This window comes from Oncorhynchus kisutch, linkage group LG18, assembly GCF_002021735.2.
Source record: "Oncorhynchus kisutch isolate 150728-3 linkage group LG18, Okis_V2, whole genome shotgun sequence".
Classification (NCBI taxonomy): Eukaryota; Metazoa; Chordata; class Actinopteri; order Salmoniformes; family Salmonidae; genus Oncorhynchus; species Oncorhynchus kisutch.
The window spans coordinates 73,579,436-73,592,227 of NC_034191.2; the positions used below are offsets into that span (position 1 = coordinate 73,579,436).

Consider the following 12,792-nt stretch of genomic DNA (forward strand, 5'->3'; position numbering starts at 1 on the left):
GAAATGGACCATTAGTAACGCTAATTTAAAAACTGGACAGACCTTGGACTACCTTTGGAGTTAGCGAGTATAAAATGAAGTACAACTTTATATACTGCACAGATACAGGGAAGGAGGAGGGCTTGGTAGGTAATGGTGAATTGCCTCCATCTATCTCTCCTCAGAGACCTCTTGTTCTCTTTCCTTCTCCCCTGCCTCCACCTGTTCTGCCCTCTCTGCTATAATTGGCACATGGCGCGTTGGATCAAAGACAAACTGCATTCAATATTTCATTAGAGCGCCGGGTGCGTGTGACTGCTCAATTTGAGGCGAGTGGCAAGCGACTCGCTGTTAAACATGAGCTTGGCTCGGCGGCCCTGACGCGAACAGAGGCATAATCTCACACCGTTTACCATATTACTCCTCCTTAAACGGCCAAGGAGAGAGAGAGGGGGAGAGGGAGGAAGACGGAGAGAAGGGAAGAGCATGAGAGGAGTTTAGAGAACCAGATATAGGGAGATAAATAGATAAGGGGAGGAAGTGAGAGAACACGAGGGACAGAAAGTAGAAAGAGAAAAGTCAGATTCCACAAAAGTCACAGAGCACCACATCTTTCTCTAAGAATCCTGCTCATCCCGAAAAGGGACAAACCAAACAGCATTTTCTGGAAGTCACCAAGAAAAATCTCCTTTAGAAATCCAAGCAACAAGCTCCAAATATAGAGGGGAGGGGGGGGGATATAACTAGAATAGAAAAATATAAAATGTAATCATATCTGGGATGTACAGTGCATTCGTAAAGTATTCAGACCCCGTTACTTTTTACACACTTTGTTGGGTCTTACTCTTGTTTTTTTCTCTTATCAATCTACACAATCTTAACTGTTTTGTTAAACAAAAATGAAATATCACATTTACATAAGTATTCAGACCCTTTACTCAGTACTTCGTTGAAGCACCTTTGGCAGCGATTACAGCCTTGAGTCTTCATGGGTATGATGCTTCAAGCTTGGCACACCTGTATTTGGGGAGTTTCTCCCACTCTTCTCATATCCTCTCAAGCTCTGTCAGGTTGGATGGGGAGCATTGCTGCACAGCTATTTTCAGGTCTCTCCAGAGATGTTCTATTGGGTTCAAGTCCGGGCTCTGGCTGGGCCACTCAAGGACATTGAGACTTGTCCCAAAGCCACTCCTGCATTGTCTTGGCTGTGTGCTTAGGTTCTTTGTCCTGTTAGAAGGTGAACCTTTGCCCCAGTCTGAGGTCAGAAGTGCTCTGGAGTTCATCTTTGCCTCGATCCTGACTAGTCTCCCATTCCCTGAAAAACATCCTTGTAGCATGATGCTGCCACCACCATGCTTCACCGTAGGGATGGTGCAAGGTTACCTCCAGACTTGACGCCTAAGAGTTCAATCTTGGTTTCATCTGACCAGAGAATCTTGTTGTTGTTAAGGTGTTGTTAAGGTGCCTTTTGGTAAATTCCAAGCGGGCAGTCATCTGCCTTTTACCGAGGAATGGCTTCCGTGTGGCCACTCTACCACACGGACTGATCGGTGGAGTGCTGCAGAGATGGTTGTCATTCTGGAAGGTTCTCCCATCTCCACAGAGGAACTCTGGAGCTCTGATAGAGTGACTATCGGGTTCTTTGTCACCTCCCTGACCAAAGCCCTTTCTCCCCCAATTGCTCAGTTTGGCCCGGCGGCCAGCTCTAGGAAGAGTCTTGGTTGTTCCAAACTTCTTCCATTTAAGAATGATGGAGGCCACTGTGTTCTTGGGGACCTTCAATGCTGCAGAAATGATTTGGTACCCTTCCCCAGATCTGTGCCTCGACACAATCCTGTCTCGGAGCTCTACGGACAATTTCTTCGACCTCATGGCTTGGTTTCTGCTCTGACTTTCAGTCAACAGTGGGACCTTATATAGACAGGTGTCGGGCTTTCCAAATCATGTCCAATCAATTGAATTTACCACAGGTGATCTCAAATCAAGTTGTAGAAACATCTCATGGATGATCAATGGAAACAGGATGCACCTGACCTCAATTTCGAGTCTCATAGCAAAGAGTCTGAATACTTACGTAAATAAGTCTGTTTTTTTATTTAGCAAAAATGTATAAAAACCTGTTATTCACTGTCATTATGTGTCGATTGCTGAGGTTTTTTTTCTTCTTCATTTTAGAATAAGGCTGTAACGTAACTAAATGTGGGAAAAGTCAAGGGGTCTGAATACTTTCCAAAAGCACTGTGTGTGTTCTCTCCCTATGGACATTTAGCAGGCTCTTATTCAAATCCAAGCCAGGGGTTCTTCTGCAGAGCTTTCACCCCTCTATTGAAAACAAGCAGGTCACACTGAAGCCAGCTCACATTCCTTCATTAATGCCATCCTTTTTGTCTCTCAAATAACTGTTTCTTCCCGGAATCACATCATTTGTTGATCGATTGCATGTTTTCAATCAAAGCAAATGATCTGAACAATCAACAGAGTTGGAAATAGTAAACCAACTGACATAGTTGACCCAAGGCATCTCCCGTGGTAAATGGCTTTTTTGTTTTAGGACGGCTTAAAACGCATGGCTTGGAACGCATCTCAACCAATCACAATGCTTGTTTTGACAAAACGCGTTGTAGAAAGTATATGCTGTTTAAAAATGCATAGCTGTAATACACAATACTACAGCCCTTCTTTGCTCCTTTGCCACCACAAAGAGTGCAGAGCATCATACACAGAGTGCATAGCATCATACACAGAGTGCATAGCATCATACACAGAGTGCATAGCATCATACACAGAGTGCATAGCATCATACACAGAGTGCAGAGCATCATACACAGAGTGCAGAGCATCATACACAGAGTGCATAGCATCATACACAGAGTGCATAGCATCATACACAGAGTGCATAGCATCATACACAGAGTGCAGAGCATCATACACAGAGTGCATAGCATCATACACAGAGTGCATAGCATCATACACAGAGTGCAGAGCATCATACACAGAGTGCATGGCATCATACACAGAGTGCATAGCATCATAAACAGAGTGCATAGCATCATACACAGAGTGCATAGCATCATACACAGAGTGCAGAGCATCATACACAGAGTGCAGAGCATCATACACAGAGTGCAGAGCATCATACACAGAGTGCAGAGCATCATACACAGAGTGCATAGCATCATACACAGAGTGCATAGCATCATACACAGAGTGCATAGCATCATACACAGAGTGCATAGCATCATACACAGAGTGCAGAGCATCATACACAGAGTGCAGAGCATCATACACAGAGTGCAGAGCATCATACACAGAGTGCATGGCATCATACACAGAGTGCAGAGCATCATACACAGAGTGCATAGCATCATACACAGAGTGCATAGCATCATACACAGAGTGCATAGCATCATACACAGAGTGCATGGCATCATACACAGAGTGCATAGCATCATACACAGAGTGCAGAGCATCATACACAGAGTGCATAGCATCATACACAGAGTGCATAGCATCATACACAGAGTGCATAGCATCATACACAGAGTGCAGAGCATCATACACAGAGTGCATAGCATCATACACAGAGTGCATAGCATCATACACAAAGAGCATAGCATCATACACAAAGCTGCCGTCACCATCACAGTAGGATTTTAGCACCACCGTACCAGGGTACAGATGAGGAATTTACATGGTGTCAACCGTGCCTTGCAAAAACAACTGATCTAAAACATGGAGAAGAAATGGAAAAATGAGCAGCACCGACATGACCACGGACAGAGAGGATCATGGGAGTTGACCTGTTGAGGTGGATTCTGGAACAGGGTTAGGCCAAGAGGTGAGTCGGACACAAAACTGACCCCCTCTCATTGTCTCACGCCTGCGCAGCTATTCTGAAAATGGGACGGGTTAGTTGGCCATTCCAATGGAGCAATGCTACTCGGGTTACAGAGAACACAGTTTCCCTCTGAGTCAATAAAGCACAAAATACTCTAGAAAGCACAATACAAGGAGAAAACGGAGTTCTCCATTTTTTATGTTTATGGACAAATATAGTAGTATCTACGTCTATAGGTTTTCTAACTGTTTTCTAATAGTAGTGACTGATCAAGGTCCCCTTTCAAACTACAGCATTGGCTGGAACGTGGTCACAATTTAGAAAGAAGCATTTTGCCTCATTTGAGTGTCAGTTTTTCAATTAATTTAGACCAATTATATATGTTACCCATTATTTATAAATGATCTGGTCAAAATGTTTGCAATTCCACTTTGATATTGGCAATTGGACTTCAAATTGGATCTTGAGGTGAGTAGATTAGCCATTAGCTTACATTAGCTGCTAGCCGTTAGCTTACATCAGCTGCTAGCCATTAGCTGCTAGATGTTAACTGCTAGCCAATGTTAGACCAATTAAGCCCCGGCTGGCAGTTTGAAAGGAGAGAAAAGTCACCAAGATGTTTCATGCATAGTAAATAAAGGCGGTGGTCGCAGATCGAGAAAGCATGGCACTAAGCGTTTTCAGTCACAAAGTGGGTTACTTACAGGTAGTAAGTGTAGGAGTGATAGGTTCTTCTGCCCAGTGGGGTGGTGGTAGGATATAAGCAGTGGTGGGGGGACAGGAGGGGAAATGGAATGGAAGGAAAGGAAAAGGAAAAATATTAATGTACTGGAGAAAAATATATAGAAATGAAACCCCCGCAAAAAAAACACGATATGGAGGCATAAAGTGACGTTTTTTACAAGTACGATTGTGAGGGCAAGGTGGTTGCTTGGAGGTACAACGTCATGCGTGGAGGGGTAGAGGGTGAGGGCCCACAGAGTTACAACATTCAGTTACAGTGGGTGTGCGGAGTGACCTGTTGATTGGCAAGTCAGGTGTGCAGGTGTTGCAGGAGAGAATTGTGGGTAACATAGTGCATTAGTGGCAGGTTGACGTTTATTGTCATGAGTCTTGCCCTGGAGGCAGAACTGAGCGATTTCCGCTAGATGGGCCAGCTGCAAAGTCAAAATTGGCAATATCTTTAAAATGTAGGAAAACAAATATTAGCTTTTTGGTTTTAATTTCAGTTTATGGTTAGGTATTAGGGTTAGCAGTATGGTTAAGGTTAGGCTTCAAATAATATTTTATGACTTTGTGGCTGTGCCAGCTAGTGACCATTCTGCAGAGTTGCCTCCAGGCCATGACAATAAAGGCCAGCCTGCGCCTCAGTGAAGGTGATAGGTTGTTATTGAGATGATACGTGGGCTGTAGTGTTATTGGAGAGTGGGCGAGTGCAAGAAGAGGACAGGGGAGGAAGCTCATTGGAGCTGTGTTTAGAGAGCAAGTTTATCAGGAACTGGCTGGAATAACATGTTTGTACAACAGCAGTGGCTTTAATATTCATAAACCTATTCCTCTCCTTTCTCTTACACATGTACTGTTTGACAATCCAACAACAAACTAGAACTTTGGGCAGTAATAACAAAAACAACACTAATGTTGACACTAGTTATTACTCTGAGACACAAGCCTATACATTTTCTTACACATACACTGTGTGACCATCAAAGACACAACTAAACCGTTGCTGATGTGGTTTGGTCCCTGATTCCCTAAATGGCTGAAATAAAACAGTCAATAAATCATGAAGGTCATCATGATTTAATGAAGAGTCATTGGATTGAAATACAGAAGAATAGCTATACTGACAACTGTACAGTATGAAACCACTTTACGACCCTTCAGATCAGGGGTTCCGAAATGTTTTCACTCAGGCCCCCATTCCAGCATTGGGGAACATCCTGTGCGCCTCCCCAGTTTTATTTTAGTGCAATAAAAATACATTTTGCCATGTATAATGTGTATTCATGTGATATTTGAGTGACTCAAACATTACAACAAAATCTAGAGGCTAAAAAAACACGAGCTGACATGGGCTAGCTGATCTGGACAGTTTCTGTTATAAATATCTCTCTACAGTATGTAATGACTGACATGACAAGAGGAACTGATGATTCACTACCCAATTTAGAAATTGCACCTTGTGCATTCTACTATTACAACTTTCAAGCCTGCTGTTTTCCTGTTCTACCTGATAATTAATTGCACCCACCTGGTGTCCCAGGTCTAAATCAGTCCCTGATTAGATGAGGAGTAAAGTTTGAGGGCTCTAGATACTGAGAGCAGGGTAGAGCTCATACCCCAGAGACATCTGCCGAAACTCCCATTGCGCTACACCCGTGCGTGTGGAGGAAGTTTGTCTATCTGCTCAGCATCCGTTAGTCTATCTGCTCAGCATCCGTTAGTCTATCTGCTCAGCATCCGTTAGTCTATCTGCTCAGCATCCGTTAGTCTATCTGCTCAGCATCCGTTAGTCTATCTGCTCAGCATCCGTTAGTCTATCTGCTCAGCATCCGTTAGTCTATCTGCTCAGCATCCGTTAGTCTATCTGCTCAGCATCCGTTAGTCTATCTGCTCAGCATACGTTAGTCTATCTGCTCAGCATCCGTTAGTCTATCTGCTCAGCATCCGTTAGTCTATCTGCTCAGCATCCGTTAGTCTATCTGCTCAGCATCCGTTAGTCTATCTGCTCAGCATCCGTTAGTCTATCTGCTCAGCATCCGTTAGTCTATCTGCTCAGCATCCGTTAGTCTATATGCTCAGCATCCCTTTGTCTATCTGCTTAGCATCAGTTCCTGGGGCTGCTGTGTAGTACCTGCCCCCCCTCCCTCTTTTCCCCCCCCTCTCCCTCTTTCCTCCCCCCCTCTCCCTCTTTCCTCCCCCCTCCCTCCCCTCTCCCTCTCCCCTCCCTCACCTCTCCCTCTTTCCTCCCCCCCTCTCCCTCTTTCCTCCCCCCCCTCTCCCTCTTTCCTCCCCCCCCTCTCCCTCTTTCCTCCCCCCCTCTCCCTCTTTCCCCTCCCTCCTCCCCTCCCCTCTCCCCCTCCCCCCCCTCTCCCCCTTCCTCCCTCCCTCCCTCTTCCTCCCTCTCTCTCCCTCTTTCCTCCCCCCCTCCCTCTCCCTCCCTCCCTCCTCCCTCTCCCTCTTTCCTCCCCCCCCTCCCTCTCTCCCCCCCTCCCTCTCCCTCCCTTTCTCTCCCTCCCCCCTCTCCCTCTTTCCTCCCCCCTCTCCTCTCCCTCCCTCCCCCTCCTCTCCCTCCCCCTCTCCTCTCCCTCCCCCTCTTTCCTCTCCCCCTCCCCCCCTCTTGCATTGGACTAGGGCTAATGTAAACTAGCCTGCAGCTACACAGCCACAGGCATCTCTGGCTCTTTGAAAACAAATAGTGCTTTCATACATTTTTTCCCTCTTATCTTTGCTATTTTTTCCTGCCACAAGATAAACCCCTGAAATATTTTCCTATTCCCATTACCGAGGTCATTAATACAGTGGCATTTGTTTTAGTGCATGGGGGGGGGGGGGGGGGGTTTGATTTGGCCTTGATTTGGCCTTTCATGTAATTACACGATGCACACAAGTCTCCTGCTAATCTACAGCATCAGGGTAACGCTGGACCTCAGGGAGCATGGAAACATTCAAACCATCTTTCAATACACCAACTCTTGATGTGTTGACAAAGGGCTCTAATGTAGACAGCAACACATAGTATACAATTGCAGACTCTAAAAAGTTGTACACTAATTGCACACAAATTGTCTGTACAGAAATGACACAGATCGTGGAAATAGTATTTTTAGTGGCTGCATCTGTACCATACAGGTGACAGTACAAAGACAGTTTGGGAGTCTGACCTTTTCTTCATGACCAGCACCACGCCGAGGAAGATTATGACAAAGAGGAGGATACCAGCGATGACCCCGGCGATCTTCACCGTGTGGTCCGTCTGCTTCTCCGGCTCCACCGCGTCAGGCTTCCTGGTCGCAGCCCCTGGTGGTCAAAGACAATGGGTTACAACCGTCACCGGGCGGCCATTTTTGGATCCATGTCATCACCATCATCATTAGGGTTGTCCCGTCATTCACTTCTTTCTCATCAAGGACTCATGCAGGGTTAAGACAACACCCGTTACCAGTGAAGTGTTGACGATGTAAGACCATAGGGAAAGGTTTTAAATGAGAAGGGGAATTCCTACACTGTTGTTATAGTTCATTACAACAACGCTGTCTTCAAGTCTACCGGGTGGTCTAACTCTGTGGTTAGGAGTTGGAAAACTCCAGCAACGTACAATCCGTTTTCCATATGGCAGGAAAAGACCAACCTTGGAATACTGAAGCCTTACTGTGTGACAGTTCATACTATGCTAAGCAGGCCTCTATCCATGTTACATTTAATTCAAATCAAATTTCAAATCAAATTTATTTATATAGCCCTTCATACATCAGCTGATATCTCAAAGTGCTGTACAGAAACCCAGCCTAAAACCCCAAACAATGCAGGTGTAGAAGCACGGTGGCTAGGAAAAACTCCATGTGACGAAACTGATTTTTGACTGACGACGGTGCAGTTCACAGCTGCATGTTCTCTCTGGCTTCCACAGCTGCTCTACACTGCAGCCGTGCTTTCCCTTTCCCTCGTCTGTCCTCCAGCCTCCCTCCTGGCATTATGTGTTTATGCACTACTTTCTTTCCCCCCATCCCTCCCCCCAATCCTTATATGAAGCAGTAATTTGCCCTCGCCTCAGCTCCTGCACCTGAGAGTTCCAGATAAACTCATTAACTGTCCCTTTTTACACACCCATTGTCTTCGGGCGACCCAAAGCTCGAGCACGTTGCCTCTGTTGCGTTTGGATATTCAAATCTGGGTCATGTTCTGTAGTGTGGTGAGCGGCAGCACACAAACACGAAATAAGGGGGAATACTAGGGAGCAATTTATTCCCAAAGCAGGCAGTGGCGGGTGATCACACCGAGGGCCAAGGCATTTAAAATCTGTTCCAATGAGATAACCAGGCCCCTCACAGCGTCGCAGAAGAGCCACTGTTTCACTAGTACTGGGACCTTCCCCTCGGAGGAAGGGAGAGACGGAGAAGGAGAGAGAAACAAACAAGAGGAGAGAGATGAAAGGGGGAGAGCAGGATAGACCGAGGTAGATGAGAGAGGGAGAGAAAGAGGGAAGGCGACAGAAAGAGAGAGGGAGCCTCCTGCTCTCCTGTTGACTGTATAATGTGATGGAACGTCAACCTGCGGCCTGATGAACTATCCATTTCCTCACGCTAAATGAGTTTGAGATGAAAAATAGTCAGGACACGTCGTTCAATTTCCCCCGGCCCCCCAATCTATTCCTCCCCGCCTCCACCACTACTTCAATCAAAGGGTGACAACATCCATCACTATCGTTGTTACCGCTGTGACGGATAGGGGGGCTAACAAACGGGTGGCTTATTCCACGATAACAATTTGTTTTAATCCGAAGGGTGAGTCTGTGTGAAGTGAAGGGAGAGAGGGTAGGCTTGGAGTACAGAGGGCCCAGGAGAGAGAGGGTGACTTCCCTCCAGGTTCCATACCAAGGTTGACCATGTCCTTGGACGATAACAATCTGTTGTGTGCTTATATTTGTCCTATTGAAACGTGTTTTTTTGCATATCCCAACTCTCCCCGAGACTCTCTGAGGGGGGAGTGTCACAGTCAGGGTCAGCCATTATCAACACTAAACCTGGAGCAATTAGAGTCAAGGGCACAGACAGATTTTTTTCATCTTGTTGGCTCAGGTATTCAAACCCAACGACCTAACTGCTAGGCTACCTGCCGACCTTCAATGTTGAGTCCAGAGGGGGACAGACAGTTATTAGCATTGACCTACCAGGCAGGCAGTCTCTCAGTTGGTCAGTTATTCCATATAAATGTGAATAACACTAGATATAGCTCTCTGGATAACCAGAGTGCTATTGAGGGGTTTAGGTAGTGAGGAAAAGGCCTTCAAGGAAAGCAGTAAGGAGGACTTCTGGCTCCTATCAGGTAAACCTTGCGTGGGCAAAAATACAGAAAACATTGGGTGTTCACATGTGAACAGAGGTTTCAAATATATTCCCTAAAAGACTGAACAGTCAAGGTCAGCTCGACTCCCTTGGTATCTCCAGTTTGTTCGTGAAACGTCAAAACATCTCCAGCTGTTTTGGACTTTCTAACCATTTACTTTCACGCCAAGCTTTTCTACTTCAAATCCTCTCCTTGACATCTCTGTTTATGGGTGAAAAGCTGAATGCCCCAAGAGGCATAAAACACTGGTGCTCTTCAAGTTTAAACGGCAGATATCTCCGTCTTTGAAGAAAGGAGTGAAGCTTTCGGGCTTTCAGGGAGGCCGTTTCATGTCAAACTCAAACTATGCGAGGTGCTTTGGGGGATAGGGTGTTCCTCTGTAACTGTGTGTGGGAGGGTGTGTAAACGTCGGGGCCTGAAACAACACACAGCGGCCTCCACTGCGTACATTTATCATGTTCCTGGGACAGTGTAAATAAAACAAATGCTGATATTTAAGGACCCCTGGCAGGTCACTCCTATCTACACGTTGTTGTCCATGTTGTATTAAAACTAGACGTTTCTGACTCATAAAAAAAAAGAAAAAGTAAACTGGAGTTTAACTGGTAGCAGTTGGTTTAGTTTCATAACTTAAGGGAAACCTGAAAATTGTAAGTGTCAAACTATGTTGCAAATTTGTAACACAATTTGTACTCAAGTCTAAAGTTTTCAACATACATGTCTTTCCCAGCCTCCACATAATGTTATTTTCTTCCCCTCAAAAAATAATGTTTGTTCCCCATGACCTGTAACAAGCCTACAACGCCCATGGTGTCTGACTGTGTGACTGGGTAGAATCATTTGGCTTCTTGTATAAACAGAAGGAGGAAAGATGTCACCTTTCCTTTGAAGCCGCGTCTGCCTGGTAAATATTTTTATGTAATTTTCTGACAGCAGGTTGAGCAGGACGGCTTTGTCGTGCATGCCAGAGTGTGCAGCTTCTCGGTTTCATGCTCGCTGCAGAGGCCTGTAATGATCCCCCCCCCCCCACACCCCCCACTCACAACTCCTACATCTGCCTTGAATGAAAATGAGCACATTCAACACAACCAGGTGTTCAAGGTACCAAATCCCATGTCACACTATCTGTAAGATATGAATAGGATAAATACTGACCGAATGGCAGGTACAAATACAAAGTGGAAGATATCTGGTAACCTAGTTAACCCTTGACCGTCTCTCAAACATGGCAGTGCACATCTTGTTAAGACAAAATGTACCAAACAGATGTTAGAAAACATTAGAATGCACAAACAGACATACATTATGAATCATCAATCTTGGCATACACACACATGAGGAGAGAGCTGGGAAGTTGTAGTGGTGGTCTGACCTGTTAGTTGGTTGTCGCCAGCCGCGGGGGCGATGCGTATGTAGGGAGTGGTGAGCTGTGTCACGATTATGGCGGCTAAGGCAAAATAACAAGTTGTTCCAGGCCAACATGCAGGACGTAGAGGGAGAAGGAGAAGAAGAAGAGGGCAAGGTTGAAGCCAAGAGACTCAGGCAAACAGGAAAACATCCTTAATCACACAGAGCAGAGAAACGGTAGGAGGGAGAGAGATGCTTCTCTCAGGGAGGAACAGGAAGTTACATAAAGTTCACAAGCTTGGCATTGGTTTTGTAACGGTTATGTTTTCATACATTAGTAATCATCCCAGAAGCTTGAAGGTTAATGACTTGTTTGTGTTGTGTACTCGTGAACAGCAGGGAGGGAACTAACACAGGAATTTCATACAAACCTGAGGGAGCCATTCTAGAGATATGAGACTGAATATAAACATTCTGCTAGAGCCACTAAAATCCTCAATATTCAGTTCAGGCTCTCTCACTGTCATGGTTATGGCCTTCTGTATGAGCAGTTTGTCCCGCACCACAGCCCCCTCTGGGGATCTGATTGGCTGCCACCGCTATGACTGGCAGGTACCCCGAGAGGTGCTGAACCTATTAGCAGATGCTACTTTAATGCGCCAACGCTCAGGTCCAATAAAATCTGATTAACCGCCATAAACTATAACGAAAAGAAAAAAAAAGAAGCATCAAAACAGTCCTTTCATAATCTATGATGGGCAAGAGGGGGATTCTAAATTCAAACATGCTTAGCGTCTGTGGCTAAAAAGGATTGGAAACAACACAGGAACTAGTGCTCATTAGCATATAGCATTATAGCCCAGTCTTGGCACCGTAAGAGAGATAGAGAGACGGCATGTAGTAAGGAAAATAGATGATCTACCATCTGTACACAGTTACATTGCTGATCGGCGGCACACTAATGCGTAGAGAAACGAGGAGGTTGATAGTGTGTGCTTGTGTAGCTTGCAAGTACCTCCGCTGGATGCTAAATATGCAAATATTTCAGATTTCTGGGCCAGAGAACTCTGACCATCTGCGGCAAATCAAAATGCTTCCCCTTTTCTACGATTCTTCGACATTTCCTGTGTTGGGGGGTAATGGTTTGTGAGAGGTTGAGTGTGTGCCTTTTAGCTAGCCTAGCTCAGTCATAAGGCCTACGGGCTAGTAGCACTATACACGGCATATCAAACTACAACACACTTTAGAGTGAAATAGTGACTTCATTTATTTTGGACATTTTGGGGTTCTCTTAGAAACAAGACAAACAATTATACTTGACTCCAAGGTCTAAGTTCTTTTTTTAAGTGCATTTTAAGTGAATATTTTACCTAATTAGCCATTGTTGTTTACTTAAAAGTGACATGAGCTTGAAATTGTCACTAGGACACAGCTCAATGATTATGAGTGTTAACACTTTACACAAGCACACACTATCAAACTGACAGAAGGAGAAAGGTGAGCGGCCAAAGAGCAAACATTCATTTTTGAAAAGCATGAGTAGCAGATTAGAAAAGCTG

General features: G+C 45.2%; 1 protein-coding gene across 7 annotated transcripts in view; it reads right to left on the reverse strand.

Moving 5' to 3' along the window:
* The window catches only part of LOC109909808 (receptor-type tyrosine-protein phosphatase mu), a 309,073-nt gene that overhangs the window by 82,746 nt on the left and 213,535 nt on the right, over positions 1–12,792 (reverse strand). For 4 of the 7 annotated variants that reach the window (XM_031796756.1, XM_031796758.1, XM_031796763.1 and 1 more), the window contains exons 14-16: positions 11,259–11,333; positions 7,705–7,840; positions 4,522–4,551 (exon numbers count right to left, since the gene is read on the reverse strand). In XM_031796756.1, coding sequence (XP_031652616.1) covers positions 4,522–4,551; positions 7,705–7,840; positions 11,259–11,333 — 241 coding nt within the window. The remainder of the gene's footprint in view (positions 1–4,521; positions 4,552–7,704; positions 7,841–11,258; positions 11,334–12,792) is intronic. The other 3 variants (XM_031796761.1, XM_031796759.1, XM_031796762.1) reach the window with 3 other exon arrangements.